The 22,500-nt window shown below is 42.4% G+C and overlaps 1 protein-coding gene across 1 annotated transcript in view; it reads left to right on the forward strand.

The window, feature by feature from the left end:
- Positions 1-6,002: 6,002 nt before the first annotated feature.
- The window catches only part of palm1b (paralemmin 1b), a 19,681-nt gene continuing 3,183 nt past the window's right edge, over positions 6,003-22,500 (forward strand). The window contains exons 1-3 of the mRNA XM_019890512.1: positions 6,003-6,420; positions 16,114-16,156; positions 17,180-17,260. Coding sequence (XP_019746071.1) covers positions 16,115-16,156; positions 17,180-17,260 — 123 coding nt within the window. The 5' untranslated portion in view covers positions 6,003-6,420; position 16,114. The remainder of the gene's footprint in view (positions 6,421-16,113; positions 16,157-17,179; positions 17,261-22,500) is intronic.

A 22,500-nucleotide genomic window follows, 5' to 3' on the forward strand; every position in this document is an offset into this window, starting at 1 on the left:
ATAGATAGATATATATATATATATTTTTTTTTTTTTTGCTGTCGAGTCAAGTAATGTACTTTAAAACTTTAAAACAAACGTAAGCTAAAAATAAGTATGTACAGTATTTATTTAAATAATTTGTTGTGAGTCAAAACAAAACAATATCATTTCAATCAATATATCGTCGAGCCACAAATAAATTGACAAGAAAACAAAATGGCATTTATTTGGCAGCAATCCTTTTCATTCAAGGACAGTCGTGTGAAAAGCGAGCCAATGGCGGCAGTCCAATCAGGCCAAGCGGTCTTCATGAGAAACCAGACTCACAGGTGATCTTGGAGTTTCGTACGTTGCAAAATGTGGGGCATTTCGACTAAAAAGTCTGAAATATTGTCTCTTTCAAGTGTGGGTCGCACACGTATCAAGAGAAGACTTCGATAGTATTTCCGCTCGATTGATCTGATGTGACTGTGGCCTCACATGCATGAGTAAGACTGTACAGTGTTTGACTTCAATACCCTCAAGGCTTTACGGTGCGTAGTAATACACTGACACAGTTATCAGAGCAAACTAATTGGGACTGGGCCCCATATCTGCGAGTATGTGTGTGTGTGTTTGTATTATGTCTATGACCTCTTTCATGCACTGCTTACCCCGCCTCACCTAGTCATGTTACAGTGGATGGAAAATAGCAAAGACTGCCTTCGAGCCCCATCGGGAATTTGGGGGAAAACTCAGCCCCCTTAGCCTATTTCGCATAGCGACATGAAATTTGGCAGGCCCATATATCATGACTCACAAAAAAAAAAAAAAGTCTCAAGAACTCATGCCTGGAATTTTTGGTTTGAACTATTCCAGTCATTTTTGACCATTTCGCCCGAGAAGTTTCATGTGGCGACATGAAATTTGGTAGGCAATTCTATCATGAGTGGACCCACAAAAAAAGTCTCAAGAATCCATGCCTGGAAAGACACAGGGAGTCTGCCGTTTTGGTTTCAAGCAGCTATTCTGCATGTCATTTTTGACCGTTTGAGCCCTCAAAGTCTGTTTAACGTGGCAACGTGAAATTTGGTAGGCAAATCTATCATGAGCAGACCCACCAAAAAGTCTCAGAACTCATGCCTGGAATTTTGTTTTGAACTATTCCAGAGTCATTTTTGGCCATTTCGCCCTAGAAGTCTGTTTCACGTGGCAACGTGAAATTTGGTAGGCAATTCTATCATGAAAAGTCTCAAGAATCCATGCCTGGAAAGACGCAGGGAGTTTTGGTCATGGCGGCCAAATTTGGCGACGCTCCATTCAACACTAAATTCCACAAGGTCACTGTGTTCAAATGCGTTTTATTTGTATTTCCTTTTTTTTTAATCCAGTTTAGTACATTTGAACTGGAAGAAATATTGACGGAGATTGTTTACGTCCCGTCATGCTGTCTCCTGGACTCACTCGCCTGGCTCCTGTCTAGGAAGCGTGTCAGATAGACCAGACGTCTCCACGGAAGCTCTTGGCAGAGGTTTGCGCTCTCGCTTAAAAAAAAAAAACAACAAAAAAACATCTGACCCACTTTCACTCCTCTCTGTGAAGACATTGGGGGGGAACTCGCATCTGCTTGGAGACGTCGTCACGTCGCGTTCCAAAAAGGAAAAAAAAAAAAAAAAGCCATCACAGAAAGAGTCGTCACAGAAATGCAAACGACGCGCTAGACTTTTCTATTCATGGTTGGCAAGGGGGCATCGTTTAAAGAAGCAAATCGGAGCCTGTGATCCATCTCATATGTGTGCAAAATGGAACACTGCAGACATCTGACTCTTGTAGCATTTCCCGCAAAAAAAAAAAAAAAAAAGACAATTGGAGCAGGCACTTGTACTGACTCATTGAGGCTGATGCGCAGCGAGGCGCTTAAGCAAGGACAAAATGCAAACACCGGACGGGACTAAACAGAAGCTGGCTGCTCAATGAAAATCCGTAGACGGAAGGGAAGACGGCGATGAGTCAGAATCAAAAGAGCGTGCAAGCGGAGATGGAAAAAAGCAAATGAAGGCTAGATTCACAAATGCGGCAGTAAATCATGTTTTCATTGAACTGATTCCAGTGAACTAAAAGTTTTGAGCAGACCTCTGGCATTTGGCTATTTGATTCTTAGACCATAAGTGTAATCGAGCCTACTGAAAATAAAAGGCAGAACAATTTTTTCTGCGTCTTGTTGAGACAGAAAACCCGTCATTTGAGTTAAGGTTTTTTTTGGCGGGTGGTTAAAAGCAGATTTAAAATCCAGACTTGAGTCAATAAGTACTCAATGGCAACCAGAGACTTGAAGTGGACATTTTCGCAGCGCAGTCATGCCAGATGTGGTTGCATCCGTTTAGTTGAGCAGGCATTGGTTTTGCGCATTCAGCGGACACACCCCACAGAGTTTGAGAGCAGAGACAACGGCATGATTTTCATGCTTTTGAAGGCTCATTTGATTTACTTGGTCGTTCACATTTTTTTTTTTCAAATTTACATGATATTTATTTTCACTGCAGGATCTTTAAACACCGAAAGCAGTCGAGAAAAATAGGAGGAGATGGCTGTGAAGCAACAATTCCAAAATGTCTCCATGTTTACTGTCGACCTGCTCGGTGTAAAATGTCAGCTGCGCGTGAATTGTTATCACGATTCCAACCTCTTGTGTGGGTGTGTTTTTGTGTGCCTCCCGGGGCATTGTGCACTTTTCATAACGAGCTGCTTCAAGTGCGCACGGCAGGATAAAGCCTGTCTATTGTTCATCTTCTTTTCCTTCTTTGTACTTTTCGGCATTTGCATGAAGCGGCAGGAAAGCGGCACTCAGCCGTCGTTCAGCAGTTATCTTGAAAAATGTCTTGAGAAATAAATCTTGGAGCAAGTCGTGTTTTATTTGAATTCTATTTCGTTATGTTCTTTGTGTATGTTCAGTGCTATTTTCTCTTTCTTTTTGGAGAAGAAAAAAATAAAATAAGAAGATAGGGGGGCTGGATTCATTCCAATTGGGAAAAGTGATGAGCAAGGTCACCAAACAAATTCAACACGGCAGTTAAAGTACCACCACGTGTTGTCGACAGTAAACCGGGAGACATTTTGTCATTTTTCCAGGTCTTATCTCAACCCGGCACCAACGCTTTTTATTTTGGGAGGGTGAATTTTTGTCTTTTTTTTTTTTCCTCTTCAATGTTTATTCATATTCACGGAGGCTTCTGAGAGAGAGATAAGACGTCAAGTGCTGAGCTGGGCCTGAGGGCTGCCGGTCGGGGGCCGGATATAATCGAGACATAAACACATTTGAGAAAGCAGCGAATACCGCTTTCTCGTCACGTATGACCTCCCTGTGCTGTTTGTCAAAAAAAAAAAAAAACATGTCTGCCGCTCATGTGTCAACAGCGTTCAGTGTGATTGTGAATAAGTCTCGTGTGTGCAGTCAAAAAAAAAACAACAAAAAAACATGTCTGCCGCTCATCTGTCAACAGCGTTCAATGTGATTGTGAATAAGTCTCGTGTGTGCAGTCAAAATGGCTGAAGGGCGGATGATGATGTGCGCACTGTTTCCCAAATCAGGTTCCCAACTGGAAACCTCCCTAAATCTCCCGCACAAAGCACACCAGCCTCGCTCCCGCCAACCCCAAAGAATCCCTTTGTTGGAGCCAAATATTCCCACGTCAAGAGACCGCGATATTATACGTGCCGTGATTGAAACAATATTTTTTGTAGCTCAATACTACCTCGTCTAGATTTCCAAAAACATAGAGTGCGCTTGATATTGTCGAAACTGTCTATGACATCAATAAAAACATCCAAATGGAGTTCAGGCAGCACACTAAATTGTCTTTTGATGTTGACAAAATTGTGACAATGTTTCCCAAAAGAATGTTTGGATCGCCTAAGACTACGTTGTTTTTTTTATCTTTAAAAACATGTATGTAAGATCCATTGGATATTCTGTATGTCTTCATCGTCTTCATTTTTGTGCCAGGGCAAGCCTACTACAGCTTGTGCTTGAAAAATTGCTTTGCGGCTCGCTAGGTGTTCCAGCAGACCGGGTGTTTTTGATTACGCCTGATGGCTTGGTGACGAGAGTGTAGACTAAACTCTAGACTGGGTGAAAACCGGTCTAAGTTGTGGTGCAGGTGGTGTAACGCAATTTTGGTGGAGTTAATTGAGCCGTAGGAAGATTGTACCAGGAATCAAGTTGGCTGTGTTCATTCCCACTACGGCGCAAATGCCCATTTCAAAGCCTACAAACAGTGCAAATGACACCCCCTTAGTGGCTGCGGTTTCGAAAAGCATGAGTGCAACGTGATTGGACGGCGAAGTGCTTTGCTATGATGTCATGACATAACATCACAGCGACATCATGGCTTTAATGTAAACTAACTCGTCATTAATAGTCAGTGTGGGAAAAATGTCCAGATTTTGCAGCTTTTACACTAAAGCTCAAAAAAGGCTTCCCTGTCGGATGTCGGTCATGCAATTTTGCTCCCTTGAGGTATGTCCAACAAAAACATACACATAAATGATAAGAATTAAATCAGCGACGAATAAGGTCTCTCACCTCCTTTTTTAATGGCCTCAGTCCTCAAGTGATTGTTCAAATTTCACACCATGCTTTGCCCAAAATAGATCGTGTGGACAAAAAAGAAAATAAGCAATTTCCTGGGTGATTTTTTTTTAGCTATGCTAAATAATTTCAAAAAATTCCCATCATTATCAATGTGCCTGACTATATGAGGTGAAAAACTCAGTTGATTTGTTTTTATACTTCTGAATGCAAAAAGTAAAAATTTTAAAAAAAAGCATTCTTTTAACTGTGATGTGACTGTGTTCAGAATCAACCAATCACATTCAAACTCACGTTGAATAGGAGTCAGCATAAACCTGCCATCACTGAAAGTACCACTGGTTCACCCCAAATAAAGTTCAGCTGTTCTAAGCAAGCTTTTCCTGAGTTTATTTTTTCTGCTTCTTAATGTAAGACAGTGTGCTAATACTGATCTAGTTTGAGGGGAAAAAAATTCCCGAAAGTATGATGCTGCCACCACCATTCTTCACTGGGTGTTTTATTTGTGCCAGACATGATGCCAAAAGTTCAACTTTGGTTTCATCGGACTGGATCAAACTCCCAAAAATATGTAGGAAAATATATAAATTATGACAAGCTGGGAATAACAGTCAGTGTTGGTAAAAAAAAAAAAAAAAAAAACGTCAAGCATCTTTCAAAAAGTAAAAAAAATGTCAGAAAAGCCTACTAGAGCATCTGAACTTTATCTGGGGTGAATTAAGGGCAGTTTGAATGCTGGCTCAGCGCAGGTTTGGGGTGTGCACACTTGTGCAATTGTACAGTATACTAGTCAGGTTTAGTTGTGTTTAGTAGGCTAGAAGTGGCAGTCGTGTTGGAAGAAAAACAAAAACATAACTAATAAAATCCAGTCGTCGTGTGTCAAGTCCTTTTTACTAGTGCACTGAATTGTCTTACAAAAGCATACTAGTACAAAGGGCCCTTGATATTGACTAAATACTCAAACGGCTTTATGCAAAACCAAAAATTGGTCCCCACCCCCAAAAGGCACTTTCATCAAAAATATATTTGCAACCCAAAATAGCAGCGGCGCCTCTTGCACGTTCATTCTGAAACTCGAGCTCACTCTGCTGGATTTTCAACGCAGGTGCAATTCTGCTCGTTTGAGCTCGCGTCAAACGGAGAAAAGAACCCATCTAAAAACTCATTTCGTGTGGAAGTTTAATCAACCCCAAAATAGCACGATGGACGTTTTATGTCACACTGACAGACGTGTTTGACATTTCTATCCACTAGAGGGCGACAAATCCCCAAATAAACGCGACTGAAACCCCGCTTCTCGTTTTCAAAACAGAGCTGCAGTTGATCGAACGAGAATCTTCTCTTGGATGAACACAAGAGGAGCAGCGGCATAATAAGAAACGCCTTTTTATTCCGAGGGCCCTCCCCAGCCCTCCGTCCCTCCCCCCTCCCTGTTTTATCTCCCCCCCCCCCCCCCCCCCCTTCTTCCATCTCCAAATTCACCTCCCCTCCCTCTATACGTGCTTCCTCCCTCCCTCCGCATCAACGACATTACAACCTGCTTTCAAACCGCCGCCCATGCTCGGAGCTCCGCCGTGTGCGTCGAGGCGCAGAGCCGCGGGGGTGTCGCCACCACAGTCGGCCTGAGAAGCGCGCGGGCACCCGGACGACCGGCATCACCTCCAGGACGAGGACGAAGAGGAGGGAGGGCGAGGAGGAGGAGAAGGAGGAGGGGGAAGAGGGGGGCTTGTAAGGAGTGGAAGGAGGAGAGGGAGAAATCAACACCACGCGTGTTTTCTCCCTTTTTTTATTTTTATTTTTGAAGGGGGTGGGGTTTGGGGGGGGGGCGTGTGTGGAAAGAAGAAGGAGACTGGATCAACTACCGGAGCCGAGTAAGTCGTGATTTTGCCTATTTTTGCTTCGTGGCGGGCAGCATACTTCAGTCATAGAGAGGAAAAAAATGATTCAAATGTGAGAAAAATCAAGCATGCGTACTGTTAGATTTCTTCTTTTTGGCGTCCCACCCGTTAGCCCAATTTGTGCATCCGACAGGTGTAACCGAACATGTTTATGCCAAAGCTACATCGATCTGTTGTGATGCTGACAGAAGATGAGTGTGTGCATGGGGGGGGGGCGGTCTCAGCATCAGCACCAACATCGTCATCCCTCTTATTTTTATTTGGATTTAAATCCGGTGATGATGCTGACTGGCTTCTTCCACCAGTGCGTGTGTGTTGTGATGTGAGCAGTCTGCTGCTCCAATATGGCGCACGGTGTTGGCCATGACATAGCCCTGTCTGGAATCCGTGTGTGTGTGTGTGTGTGTGTGTGTGTGTGTGTGTGTGTGTGTGTGTGTGTGTGTGCGTTCATGCGTATGTGACTGTGTGCATCCAATCCAAGCTGCTGTGCCCAGGTCGGTACAGTGCAGTACACTAGTATGTGTAGGGTATACCGAGTACGCTTGGGGGGGGAGGGGGGGGGTGTTTGTTGTTGTTTTTTTTTTTATCTGAATCTTACAAATACTCCATATACTTTTAAAAAAATACTAAAACTATAAACCTAAAAAAAGTAAAACTGACTATTTTTGAAAAAATACAACCTATCCAACCTGCTCTAAATACAAATTAAAACTATCTGAATTCAAAAATCAAAAGTCAAAACTAAATAGCGACTAATGCTCATGAAAAACCTGAAAAAGCAATGCGGTTGTCCACAAAGTCAACTGAATCCATCAGAATGAACACACATCAATGCATGCTCTGGATCATATTAAGAAATCTCCTGTATAGTCTCCTAAATCCTTCAAAAATGTAAATCAATGCATCTGAATCCATCAGAGATCAAAATTAACATGGATAAATTCAGTCGCTGGATAAAGCGGTGCTCCATTGTCAAAAACCTAAGCCCAGACAAAATGCATGTTCTGCATGAACCTTCGCGCCGTGTACCGTCTGCAAAGCCATTTTAATCGGTCCAAATTCGAAATGAACACAGATTGCATTGGAGCTAAATTCATCAATCATTCCACAATTCAATTAACCTGCTCGTCAGCGATGTTTACATTTTAAATGCAACCTTAGCTGCGTTGTTCGTCAACATGTGGTCATCCGTCCACCAGGGGGCGAAAGCAGTGCTTTGCTAAACCGACTACAGAACAAGCCAGCGCACTGCACAGTCATGGCGGGAGTCGAAAGCACAGCAACAAATTGTGATGAGGAGCATCATGGTGCGGAGCGAGTGCCTCCAAAGGGATAAGTCACTTGTTTTTGAATTCTGGGAAAATGACATTAATCAAGATTCAGTTAGCCCTTGGAAAACTTTTCATTGTTGGGTATCTGCTTTTTTTTTTTAATGATTATTATTGTAAAGCGATAATCAGACCATTCCTGTTAAAGATTCACATTTGCACTGAAAGTTGTTTACATGTCGCTTGTTAAAGTAGTCCAGTAAAAAAAAAATACACATTTCCCGAATATAATCGTAATGATCATTTTGGCCATAATGCTGCAGCACTACTCAAGACTCAGCGTCTTAACAACTAAATGTTAGCTCGTTAGCCAATATGCTACAAGATGAGGCTGTTTTTTTTTTGTTTTTTTTTTAAGATAACCAAGCTAATTTTGCCTCTGACTGATTGTCGGAGTCAAACAGTTTGTGTTAGCAGACTTGTGATTGCTTTGTTAGCGCACAGCAGGTGTAGTAGACAACACAAAAGCGCTTGTTTTTGTTTTAGTCTCTCTCTTCCAGTCATTGTCTCTGCACAAGTCTTTTGTTGAGCAGCAATGAAATGCGAGAGAGCGAACGCAAACACGGCAATTGCATCCGACGACGGCGAGAGCTGTTTCGAATGATTTCGAAACGGGCTCATGTCGTTGGGACGTTTGCAAAGCTTTCGACAGTTCCCGATGCTCGGTGTATTTGAACAAAACCCACATCACACACAATAAACGTGCTCCGAATTGTTTTTAATTGTGAACGAAACGTAAATTGGACCTCGAGGGAGAGAATTGGATTCGATAACAGCTTCAGTCAGTGTGCTGTCAAGTGCAAAACTCCACTTCAGGTCCTTGTGACCAAGTGAGCTATTTTTAGCCCGGCCAGTTGGCCATTATTAAAGGACATTGGGTGTCAACTTGCCACGCGCTGTGATGTATATCCATATTAAAAATGACACACATTGTCACGAAAACTCATTCAGTGCCAAGGACATTTTTTCATGTTGAATCCGGGGATTCAATCCCATGTACGGCTTTATGTATTTTTTTTTCCCACCCGGTAGAGTAAAGATGGGTCTGAAAATGGCTAGCCCTGAATGAGTTACAAAACCATCAATGCAACTGTTAGCTGTGAGATCAGTAATGAAGAATGAAGCGAAAGCCTGTTGGCCTGCCAGTAAACTCGAGCCGATTCACAACCGTGAATTTTTCTGGGAATATAATTAAAACTATGAACTGAAAAAATGCCGAGCCACCTATTTTTGCGTTCGTTTTGTAAACATCCGAAGATGTCGACGAAAAGCCCTGCTCCGGTGAAGCTAGCGTTGGCTGATAGCCGGCCAGCTTGATAGCAAACGGCAGCGTGACTGAAGATACCAGTCGCGGTCCGACGGGCAGGCGACGTCTCCTTGTCAAGGTGACGCCAGAGAAAGCAAGACGGTAAACTTCTTAAGATAATGCAGAGAAAGGTCCAGATCGTTTTTGGCAGTGATGAAGTTAAAGACTCTGTCATGTGACTTTGGAGGCTACTTTTTAATTACATGAAGAACATTTAAGGATAGTTTCTGAAAATGCCACCGTAGTTTATGTAATTAATTTGTAATTCGGTTACTAACCCCCATGAATAGGGAGGGCTCAATGGGGCGAAGGTACGACAGTGACACAGTAATAAAATATTGATTTATTTTGTCTGGCATGACGTGTGTGTGAAGTTTCATGTTTTCACAAATGCCTCTTTTGCTCCTGGATGGTCGCATTACACATGACCACCGCCCTCATCCTCCCTCCCTCCTTTTCCACCAAATGCTTTGTCATGACATAAATTGAAGCGAGAGAGCATCACCAGATACCGTGTCTTCTGGAAAGTATCATTTTATCTTCTCCAGTCGATTAACCCCCACCCCCAGCCCTCGCCCCCCAGCTCACATTCATTGGTGCATACTCATGATTATCACCCCCGTAGCTTCTCTCAAAAGGCCTATTGATACAAACCCGAGAGGGGAGGGGGGGAGATTTTTTGAACTGGATGTAACCCCAGTTTAACACACACAAACGTTCACGATTCGGAGCGAACGGCGCAACTACATAAACAATTCCCGAGCCTCTTGAGAACCTTTGTTTCTGGGACTTTGCCAAAAGAAGGCACCTAATGCTTCCTGTCTTAGCGTCGGAGGGTCTTGTTAATGCATTGGGCTTCCGATATAAGGATACTGCTGATCGGCTAAAAAAAAAAAAAAAAAATGTCCACACAGGCACTTGTCTTAACTGCACTTTGGAGATAGGAGTCCATTTTTGTCTCTAAGAGGTAACGTCTCCACAACACTAATGCAACCCTGAAGACTACCGTGTTGGTCCTCATTACTTGGGTGATTTAAAAAGATAAACTGGAAGGACGGTTGAAGAAATGCGGACGATGTGGAGTGTCTGCTATTACTGGGACGCCCTAAATTGCAGCTGATGACACAACACGGTGTCACAATTTAAAATCACTGTCCAGTTTGAGGCCCAAGTACGACACTGCTTGCGAAAAATAAGCAACCAGGGGCCCCAAGTCCGCAGGATGGGATGTCGCAAATAGGCTAAGGGGGTTTAAGTACAGCATCAATAGTTTTAAATAGTACACATGTAGTGACCAGAGGTCTCTACATAAGGTACCATCTTATTGTCTCCACCTACAGCAAATTCAAGGCCCGGGGGCCAAATGCGGCCCGCCAGGTCATTTTATGTGGCCCGCGAAAGTAAGTGATGTGCGTCAACTTGCTAAAATCTGTATCGAAATGTCAAATTGTCATGTGCAACAAATAGCGTTGAGATTTGGCAATATTTTTGTTCTCCTGCGAGTCTGAAAATGAAAACCAGATGGATTGCGTTAACAAAGTTGTAGCTGACGACGGGGGGCACGGAACATAAAAATTTTACAGCGTATGGTCAAATGGCAAAAATAACAATCCAAAGCCTCACACCGGGCATCTTTTTTCAGCCTTTTTCCTGACCGACCCACTTTCCTGTGTGTTCCTCTACCGATGCACGGTGGGGATTGAAATCAACCCGTGAATTTAGCAGCTTCCAAAATATTCACGTATCACTTACTTTATTTGACTATAATTGAGTTGTGTAGTACAATATTTGTACGCTTCTGTTTCAGCTAGGAGTGTGAAAGCATGACTCAAAACTTTGCCTGCCGGCTTCTTGAACCCCCCTTTCTGTGACATGCGTGCACTCACGGCTGACAACGAGGCGTTCTAACGTGGCCACATCAGTGGACTATCAGAAGGGAGGATGGACTTTTTGGCTAAATTGTACTTGTCAGAGTAGCTTTAATGCAGAGTAGTTTGAATGTTACATTTTTTACTTTCACTTGATTGTTTTTGTCAAGGAGAAACACCTTTACACAATTCAATTTCGCTTTGTACTGATATTTTTCTATTATTGATAGATTTTATTGGTTATTGTAATTCAACTAGAGATATCATTCAATATTGTTTGAGGTAAAATGATAAGGTGAGTTAATGGGTGCATTTACATGTATTTTTGTATACATGAGATTTGTGCTTGGATTAAAAAAATAGTCAATCAAATGTCACCCACCTGTTACTGAGTATTTGAGTAGTATTTTTTTACTTAATTATTGACTTGTCTAATTATTTGGAAGACTACTTTTTACCTGTATTGTCATATTATTTTTAACTATATTCTTGCTTGAATACAAAGTTACTGAGTATTTGAGTAGTTTGTTTTTTTTACTGAATTATTGACTTGTCTAATTATTTGGAAGACTACTTTTTACCTGTATTGTCATATTATTTTTAACTATATTCTTGCTTGAATACAATTTTTGACAACTCTGTTGAGATGGCGTCATAGCGAGCTTGCTAGCGACGTGTCACAATCGCACCAGATCACCATCGATGTGAATGAAAGCGCTCAAATTCTTCAATAGTGTGAAAGGATGCCAGAATATATCACTCGGTGCCGTTTTAGCCATGCCACCGCCCCAACAACAAAAATAATAATACATCTGGGAAACTGAAATGGAAAACAATTGAGCGCTATATCTCCACAAATAGTGCCACATTGTTGTCACTGTTTGCGCATTTTCAGCAATCGTATTCCAACATGTTGTCATATATTTCAAAACCAAAACTCTGAATACAATTATGCTGCCTGCACAATTGACAAACCGATTGTAACAGTACAAGCTAACAAGTTTGAATGCTAACACTGGACCTCGCTAACACGGACATTCTCGAGGTTTGACCGTTGCTGCTTCAGACAGTCCGATGCGTTGACCTGCATGTGCGGTTGACCCGGACACAAGAATGTGTATGCGTGTGTAGGGAAGGCTATTGTTGTCTTTTTTTTTTTTTGTCAGGCCAGAAAGGAAGGAAGACATGGAAGTGTGGAGCACAGACTCAGAGAGCAAAGTGCTTCTCCAGCAGTGTGAGGAGGGGGACGAGGGGGGACATGGAGATTAGTTTCCTTTCTCTTCCAATGCAGAGCGAGGGTCATTAAGTCAAGAGTCATTTCACTGTCATCATTCACTCTGTGGAGTGGAAACTTTTCTTTTTTTTTTCCCCCTTGCCAGACACTTCTATTACTCGAGTGTACGTGTGGGAAAATCCATTCATTCGTTGCCAATTTTTGCTGTCTTTCTTATCGTTCAAAGCATTCATGGGTGAAATATGGCTCTCTAATTCTCTCGGCCGAGCATTTCGTTTATCGCGTTTGGAAAAAGTAAAACAAGTAACAGAAGCCAAATCAGCGATTCCGGATCAAAATTAGCCATTAGCTCCTCATTGAAAACACACTGAAGAGTTAAACCGAGAATCAGATTTTTATCTTCCAAGAACTGAACTGCCAAGAAAAAAGGATTTCCCGATTCAAATCAATTCAAAATGCCTGACTTCTTTTTTTAAAAAATGTCGTTTGGAGAATTTTAGGAAATAAATTAATTCAATCAATTTAGGAATGTTAGTGTGTCGACCTCACAGTGCAGAGGTACCGGGTCCAGCTCCGGCCTCCCTGTGTGGAGTTTGCATGTTCTCCCCGGGCCTGCGTGGGTTTTCTCCGGGTATTCCGGTTTCCTCCCACATTCCAAAAACATGCATGGCAGGCTGATTGAACACTCTAAATTGTCCCGAGGTGTGAGCGTGAGCGCGGATGGTTGTTCGTCACTGTGTGCTCTGCAATTGGCTGGCAACCGGTTCAGGGTGTCCCCTGCCTACTGCTCAAAGACGCTGGGATAGACTCCAGCACCCCCCGCGACCCTTGTGAGGATAAGCGGATCGGAAAATGGATGGATGGAATTTAGGAATGAGGCAGTCGCTTTATAAAATGCCTGGAAGGTGTTCACAGTTTCGCTATTAAGAGAAAATTTTCAGGAAACCTAATTTGTTTTTGATCTCACCTTAATTGACTCCGAATGAACCTCTCTCCTCCGCTTGATTGCAAAGGCGCCGATGAGCACCTCTCACACGCAAGTCTCCAATTAAAAAGTGAAGTCACCGTTTTGTCGCGTTCGGCATTTGAAAATGCTCCGCGGGTTGATTGCTCCACTCGACTGGTTTTAATAGCATCCCCGTTGTTTGTTTTGTTTTTCTGATGAATAATAAAAATGAATAAATAAAATCCTCCCACATGGTTGCTGCAGTATTTGAGGCACTAAAGCCTTTATTGGCTGCGCTAGTGCGTGGGTGGGCACCGGCTGTTACGGTGTCCAGTTAGTGTACCAGTTAAATATAATCTTTCTGTTGTGCCGCCCCCCCACCCAGACGGTGCAGCATGAATAACAATACAGAGAAGTCCTGAATTAATCATGCTATTCAATGTGTCAAAATTGGCGTCTCACAGCTAGAAATCACACATGCGTCGGAAGATTATGAAAACCTGCGTCGAAAGGAAACTTGTCACCATCTTTTGAAAGATTCTCATTTGGATGCGTTTTGTGTCATTTTCGCCTTGTGTAAAGTGAATATCGGTGCCGGAGGAAGCTATGCTATTAGCGGCAAGCTGGTGGGGCTCTATGCGGGCCCTTAATGCGTTCCTTTCCTGGAAGTGCTACAAGAGTGTCGGCTGCGCTCATCGGGGGGAATTAGCTCCGTCATTAGTCAGCTCTCTTGCGATGCACCGGCCTTGCCGTATTGACAAAATATGACTTTGTTTGTTCAAGACCACTTCCTGTTATCCATGTGTTTTCTGAGCTTGATGTCTTGACTTTCTTACTGTTCCGACGATGCTGCACTGTTTCTAGAATTCATCTTTTTTTCATGAAGCCACACCCACAAAACACAGAGTGGCCAATCACAGTCGTCCCTATATTTTTGGACTATACGGTGAATGTAAAAAGTAAGGATGTTCGATCCCACTTTTTTCTCAGACCAATACCAATACGAGTACTCAATTCTTGAGTAGTCACCGAAACCACTAGCACTTTTCAGACAGAAAATCCACCCCACAACCCAAAAAAAAAGTGACCTATCATTTTATAGAAAGACCTATATTTCCCAAAAGAGCAGTTTTTCTTAAAATTCTATGAAGAAAATGGCAATTTGCTATTCTTCTGGCAATTTGCTATTCTTCTAATTTCGAGTTCCTGATCATGAAATGACCACGGTATCGGTCGTCGTTTCGAGTACCGATACCTTGAAATAAGACTGGTATCAGCAGCGATACCGATGCCGGGTATCGGTACTCATCCATCCCTAGTAAAAAGTTTGAAACTGAGTCTTAGATGAGGTGGAAGGAATTATGAACAGTTCACGATAGCATTCAGTGTTACCACCAAAAAAATTGGGTTAATTCTGAACACAGAAACATCCCATATTATTTTGGTGTATTTGCACTTCCACCTCTAAAAAAGATCAAGTAAACTAAAATAAGTTGTGCTCTAAGTTATAGGTCACATTAATGGTGGAAAAGGTTTTGTAATGAATTAGCTCGTTTTCATTTTTTTGGGGGTTTTTTTGTGTCAAAATCTGGTGTTCGGACAGGGGTGTGTAGACTTTTTATATGCACTGTACAAAATCAGTTGTCATGCATTTAAATCAACACAGATAAATGCGAGCTCTGGATAAACTCTATATAGTTAACAAATTGAAACGAAATCATCAATTCCATTCTGACGTTTTTGTTTGTTTGGTGGCGTGCCGGCCTGGTAGATTTTTCTCGTGTCAACTGTGGGCCTTGGTTCAATAAAAGTTGAGAAGCCCTGAGCTAGAAGGCTTTTCCCACACCAGGAGCATTCATGTAAGGCAGCACAGGCGAGCATTGAGACAGCGCAAGTGTCTTGTGTGCACAGTTGCATGGGGGTGGCGGTCGATCAGATGATTGCGGTCGTGTCCGTGTGACGCTGATGTGGCTCCTTGACACATAGCACAAGGCACTCTTATGCCTCCGAGGCTCTGTCTGTGTACATCAACGAAATAATCTCCTCCACCGGGAGGAAAACTTGAGGGGGGCGACCTGAAAGCAGACTGGGGAAAAGATTGAAGCCATTGTGTACGTCTGTCCAAACTGTTGCTGATGACCTTGTTTGCATTGTTCATTTCCTCAACATTTTCGTCTGATCGATATGTGATAGTTTTACTCATGGGTCAATAAGACAATGCATTTCACTTGCTATCCCGGCCAAAAATCCCCTGCATGTTCTACTCTTAACAGTAGCACACAGAGCAGCTAATAAACGGACGCTTGCTAGGTGGCTAACAGCCCGTTAGCACCAGAATGTACAGTTTGCGATGACATTCATCACGAAATGATTGTCGAGTAACATTATAAGCTTGTCACCATCGTGTTACTGTTGTGGAAAAAAAAGGGCCGTCGGCAAAATCATTTCATCATTGTCGTCATTGACAAAAACACAACATGGGTACAGGCTGTTTTTGTCGCATTTGTCTTCATTGTTTGCTTCCTAAAAAAACAACACTACCAATTCATGTTGCACTTTTCTAAAAAAAATAAATAAATAGAGAGAGAGGATTTATTGCTAGACACTGATGTTAATGCTTCATTGCAAAGATTAGAAAATCTGTTTGTGTTTAGAAAACAAAACTGCGACATGCTCAACACTTTGCCAGTATTACCGCCGCCCTTTTTTTGTGCAGCAGCCTTTTTCCCTTCCATTCTCACTCCTCTTGTCTGGAAATCATTACAAGTAGAGCAGGAATCTCCTGCTGGCGCATTAGCATGCCTCCACCGACTCTCCTGCGCTGGAAAGAATCCAAAGCAAAGTAAAGCAACGCGTATCAAACTTGTTGACAGTATGTTGTTGTGGGCGGCCAACGGGCAAATGCTGCAGTCAGCAAACGTTTGCTCGACCTGCTTCTCACTCTCTCTCTCTCTCTCTCTCTTTCTTTTTCATGCCACATTTAGGATGGATGAGGTGTCGCAAGAAGAGAGGCTCCAGGTCATCGCTGTGAGTAGAAAAGCAACAGGGAACATCTTATTGGCTCTCCGTGACGACGCTGAGCCCCAAATCCGTTTATGTCCCATCTCCTGGCACCACAAGAAAACATCAAACGCCAATGCACTTAGGCACTCCGTCTTGCTTGTTATTTCTGTAAATACTCACGCTTAAAAGAAAGATAAATATTACTAGATGGAATAAAGACGTGGAGCACACACGCATACACAGTTTTTTTTTTTTTTTTTTTTTTTTTTACATTTCTCATTTTCCAACACCAACACTGACAGTTTTTATTGTTATTTCAACAACAGAAAATGAGTAAAGTGTTGAATTTTTCTGCACGCTTTGAATGTGAGACCATTTAAAAATGCTAATCCTGTGGCAAATTTGACCACTATTCATTCAATGCAACCAAAATAGCTGAAAATTAAACCACCCCAAAAAATAGTTCTTTTTTTAAAAATGCTGATTTTAAAAAAATTATACATTTTTGAGCACAAGGAGCATATATTTTCAAAAGTTAATCCACTCAATCACTTGCTTATTCTGTCATTTTTCATGCTAAAAAAAAAAAAAAAAAAAAAAACATAAGTGAGGAAGCAGGGCCCGAAAGTCACACAGAATCTGTTTGAATTTCTCATTTCAATTCAGGCGCTCATGCAGAAAACAGTAAAAGTTTGGAAATGTCACTGCATGCTTTGAATGGTAGGTGCACCCCTCCTAAAAAGAAAATCCTTTGGCGGTACTTCAACCGACATTCTTAAAAAAAAAAAAAAAAAAATGGCTCAAACTTGAAAACTTTTTTTTTAAAATTCATGTCTATCAAAAGCTGAGTCACCTTGGCAGAAAAAAAAGTGAAGGATGTGTGTTGCTGCATGCTTTGAATGCTATGATCGATATTCCTTCACCACAGGCAAAATAGCTTGAAAATAAATAAAGAATGAATGTCAGCATATTGTTTGAGCATTTTTGTCGTGTCTGCGCTTTTGGGTGCATAACATCCATACAAATAATGTACTCATTTGGTTGTAGGAAAAAAGGAAGAAGCAGACAGAAATTGAGAACAAGAGGAGGCAGCTGGACGATGACCGACGACAACTCCAACATCTCAAGGTACGCTCCACTTACAACCAAACCCCCCAAAATTAAACAGTCCCCTCATTGTTTTCAAAACATTCACTTGAATTCACTTTGTCGTAAAAGGCAGCCTAGGCCAGGAGGAAATGAGTTGAGCACAATGTAAAGGGATGTCATGAATCACTAATTGAATCCGTTTGCTTTATTGTGAAAATATGTCTTTCAGCTCCCTTTGATATAACGGCAGGACAACACCGCCCTTTCCTTCCCTGTCTAGTTGCCTTTTTGCCAGAAGGATTAGACAAAGAATTTGGATGCTTTTGCTGATGCACTGAGCGACTTTTAAAAAAAAAATGGTTGTCATAAAAAATAATTAGCTTGAGTCATTCTCAACCGGTTGGAAATAGAAAGAAGCATAACAATAATAGGAGTTGCCAGCTAAAATTGTTGTTAAAGAATATTTGTGGGAAAATTATATGCAAACATGATTTTTTTTTAAATATAGTCAAATGTGCAAAAAAAATGTTAAAAATCTGCCAAAATGTTTAAAAACACGATTTGTAATGAAATAATAATGCGTTTGTCTTTTAATATACAGTATCAGAAAAAGTGATGAAGTGCTGCCTCCGCCAGTGAAAATACAAAATGTCTTTTTTAAGCGCTTGCATTTTTGTCGTCAAACTCAACTCTTCTGCAAGTGAAAGCCACTTGTCTCATCGCAACTCGCTAGCTCCGCCTTGGTTGTCATGGTAACAGCATGATTGGTGCTAGCTCTGCAGCGGTGCAACGATGCTAAAAAAAAGAAAGAGAAAAAAAGCGAAAATTGGTTACTTCAAATATTGACATTTGTACTTTTTAAGTTCTTTGAGCTCATTAGATAATTCGTTCATTGGTTTATCATAAATAACAAAAATGTTAATTGGTTAACTCATCAAATTATTTATAATGAAAATAATAATGAAAAACTGAGCATTAATTATTTCATGCTATTATTTCCGTGTGTGTGTATACAGTGCGTATGTTGCTATAAGAGCAGAAAAGCAACCGCTCCCTTTATTTATTTCTACAGTCGTTTCTCCCTTTAACTGCAAAAATGAGTGTCGAGTCGTGCTGAGCTGCGAACCTTTTAAAGCCCTTAAATCCAAGTTGATGATAAACAAACGCTGCCAGCTCACTGCAGGCCTCCCGGGCAACGGCGCCCTTGGTTAGAGCCGGGCTCCGACTCCCAGCCTCAGTAATTCCTTCAACCAGTGTGCGAGCCTCACTGACCACTTTTACGGAATGTTCCAAATGGACGACAGATAACACCAGGAGCTCCCCCACTGGCTGTTTATACACACACACACACGCACACGCACGCACACACACGATGGCGTCCGCAAGCCCTTGTCATATCAAGAGGCAAGGTTTTTGTCAGTGGGTGCGTCAACGTTATCAAAGGCATTTGGCGAGGTTGCCGATAAGCAGAGGCGGCAAGGGTACTTCGGTCGAAGCACAAATACTCGAGTACCAAAAAAAAAAAGCCTGTGGTAAAATTAGAAGTACTTATTTTACACCAATATGCAATATTACGTTCTATGCAGCCCCCCCCCCCCCACACTAGTCTAAATACGGTATTCCGATTAATATTGCCTTTGTGGACCACCTTCGGGCTCGCATTGCACATCACATCAAGTTCACACTGCGAGCAAGTCCAGATATCTGTTTTCAAACGTAGCGAGTAAAAGTGTAACATCGTCAGAATACCTGAAAAATCTACTAAAAGCCCAGTGGAAGAAGTTTTTGTACTTCGTTACAGCTGTCCCACTTACTAAGAGCACAAAGACGGCCGTGAGCGTGTGTGACATGAGTTCATCTATTTTCAGAATTCGTCTCTTATCACGTTTGTGTGTGCGGTCATTGTGTACCACAGTGCGGGAACGCACGAGCCTCGGACAATGCAGACGGCTTTGACAGAGGAAACACAGCTTTGTCCCACTCCCACCAACAGGAAACGCCTCGCAGACACACACACACACATAGAAAGTGTTATCAAACACGCCAATCGGAAGGAATTTGTGCTGGCCGCAGCAAGTCTCATTGAAAAAGTTCACCATGCCACATTTTATATTTCCTTTGAACCCCCCACAAAGAAAAAAAATTACGCTCCGAATTGACCCTCCTCCCCAAAAGATGGGGTCATTGCCGACAGGAGTCACAAAATGGTTGCGAAGGACTACTTTTATCTAAAATGAATCTCTTCAACTCACTTTGAATTGTGTCCTTTGGATGAAGATGTAAATGGTATTTTACTACAAACGCACATTTAGACATTCAATAAAACAGCATTCAGTCATGTCTTATTTATCCTCTGCACGGAGCTAAATCGAGTGTACTTATGTCCGTATACATTATATCAATACGTGTCTTATCCTGCCCCCAGGAGGTTATGGTGGACACCTGCACCCGTTTCATTCTTTTTATTTCCATTGAATTGTCTCATTACAGAGTATTAGAGAGCACTTTTTTTGGAAGGTGGGGGGGAACAAGCATGCCCATTCATTCCAATGATATGATATGATGACACGAGATAACATTCATGAGCATACTGAGACGAGATCATCATTATTTCGATCAAGTGCTGGTTAGCTTAGGCTAAGATGCTCGGAAAGTCATTTTGCAAGTGTCGTAGTTTCTTTGGGACATTGCTCGTAAAATGGCATCATCAACAAATATGGCCGCCTTTGCACTGTGACCTGTTTTAATGGACCTGTATGCGAATCCGTCTAGTTTTTTTTTTTTGATTGTGGTAAAGTCTTCCCAGTGAGTCGATGTAATGTCCATCGAGGCCCGTGTGTGTGCATGCGCGCGTGCGTGCGCATTTGTGCGTGTGTGAATGTGTGTGCTACAGTTCCGCCCTTTGTCTGCTACGTTTGCAAGTTTTTACGCCGCAGAACAATGCAAAGACAAAACTTTACAACCACGCTTGTGTATGCACGTGTGTGTGTGTGCGTGTGTGTGTGTGTGTGTGTGTGTGTGTGTGTGTGTGTGCGTGTGTGTGTGTGTGTGTGTGTGTGTGTGTATTAGCACATTATATGATGTCATCTCTTGCTGGGCTAGGGTGTGGCGGGATTGAGAGGAGAGAGTGAGAGAGAGCGAGAGAGAGAGAAAACAAAGCACTTTTTTTTAGATTGGCTGCATTGCTGGTGGAGGAAGAGTGTTGAATTACTGTGTGTGTGTGTGTGTGTGTGTGTGTGTGTGTGTGTGTGTGTGTGTGTGTGTGTGTGTGCGTGTGCGTGTGCGTGTGTGTGTGTGTGTGTGTGTGTGTGTGTGTGTGTGTGTTATGTTAGTATGACACCAGCCCTGACTATGAGGTGCCGTCTGAGGGATTATTCAGAATGAACTCTCACATAGCAAACTGAAACTTTCTCATACGCACGACTGAAATGTTATCACACACACTGCTGAAATGCTGTCAAACACCACTGAAACACGCACACACTGCTGAACGCTCTCACATGCTCCTGAAAGGCTTTCACACACACTGCCGAAATGCTTTCGCATGCAAACTGCAGAAATACTATCATCCACATCACTGAAACGCTCTCACACACTACTGAAATGTTCCCTTCCACCACTGAAACACTCACACTTCACTGAAACGTGATTTCACATTATCGAAACTGACACACTTCTGAAATGCTCGCACACACTACTGAAATGAAAAACACACTTTTGCTACTGACATAGTCTCACACACTAATGAATTGATCCCACACACAATGCTGAATTGCTATCACACACTACTGAAATGCACACACACACACACACACACACACACACACACACACGACTGAAGTGCTATCCCAAACTACTGAAATGTTATCACATGCAACTGAAACGCTCTTGATACACGACTGAAACGCTTTGACGCTTTACGAAAATTGATTTTGTTCTCATTGAAACATTCTCAAACACTGCTAAAACTCTCATACACAGTGTTGAAACGCTCTCACGCCACAACTGAAATTCTGTCATTCAGACGACTGAAACACTCAAACTACTTTTTTTTGGGCGGGGGGGAAACGCAACAGTTTTTATCTCACATTTTATCATAAAATGCTTTGATACACACTCCTGAAACAGGTCTATGACCATAAATCACCATGATGTGTGAAATGATTCCAGGGGTGTGTTTGAGAGGATTTCAGCCGTGTGGGTGAGAGCGTTTCAGTTTTGTGACGGGGGGATTTCAGTCGTGCGTATTAGAGCATTTCAGTAGTGCACAGTAGATGGGAAAGTTTTAGTTGGGTTTCTGAGAAGTAATCTTGATTTATGTCAGCTGCTCATACTTGACGTCTTGCATGCTGTATGGCTGCGTGTGCGTGTGTGTGTGTGCGTGTGTGTGTGCGCGTGCGCTGCCACACTGCCTGGGAATGTTGAAAGAAAAGCACTTCCACAGATTAAAAAGCTCCTGATAAGAAACGGCCGGGATCCACTCCGACATTTACAACGTAGTTTGAACACCTTCCCTAAAAAGTTCACCAACTGCCTGATGCATGCAAGACGGCAGGAAACAGAGTAAGGGGAAAAGAAACAGGGACTGTCGAGATTCTTTTTGCATCATAGCGAAGGAATTCACAAGTCTAGATTTTTTTTTATTTATTAATTTTTGTCCGACGCGAGTTGGAAAACGTTCCCAGCTGCTTTTGATTATGGCCTCTAGGGGTCGCTTCCGCGTCACTTCCTGTTGGAGCAGCTGCAGAAACGACCCACTGTGGTTTATATTTTGACCTCATAGCCATGACACGTATTTGTTTTTGCTGTCTGCGGGACGGCCGGCAGTTGAGATCACCGCAGGATGGCATTTGGAAATGGATCAAAGGCTTTAAAGACGTTTAATGAGTCCAGCGTGGGTTTTTTTTTCTTTTTATTATTATTATCGCGTCACAGGTAGCAAATTTCTCGAATTGGCCGTAAAGACTTTTGTCGCAATTATGCTCGCAGGCAAGCGGCAGTGATCTGGAGATGCAAAGCGGTTTTAGGTTTAAAACTGCTGCTTGTCAAGTAGTCCGAGGTCAGAACGTGAGATGTGTAGCTTGCACTTTAAACGATGTTTCGTAAGCGTGTCATTTTTGGGATGTTTTGCGCAATGCACGTACTGTATACCATATACACCTACGGTGGGGTGTGCCTTTAGCATCCTCTTTCACGTTCACCCTTCCCACTGTAATATCCGCACGCTGTCCTCAGGGACGTCCCCCTTTCCGCTATATAAACAGCGTGTCGGCACAACA

This window comes from Hippocampus comes, unplaced genomic scaffold (genome assembly GCF_001891065.2).
Source record: "Hippocampus comes isolate QL1 unplaced genomic scaffold, H_comes_QL1_v1.1 scaffold168, whole genome shotgun sequence".
Taxonomy (NCBI): Eukaryota; Metazoa; Chordata; class Actinopteri; order Syngnathiformes; family Syngnathidae; genus Hippocampus; species Hippocampus comes.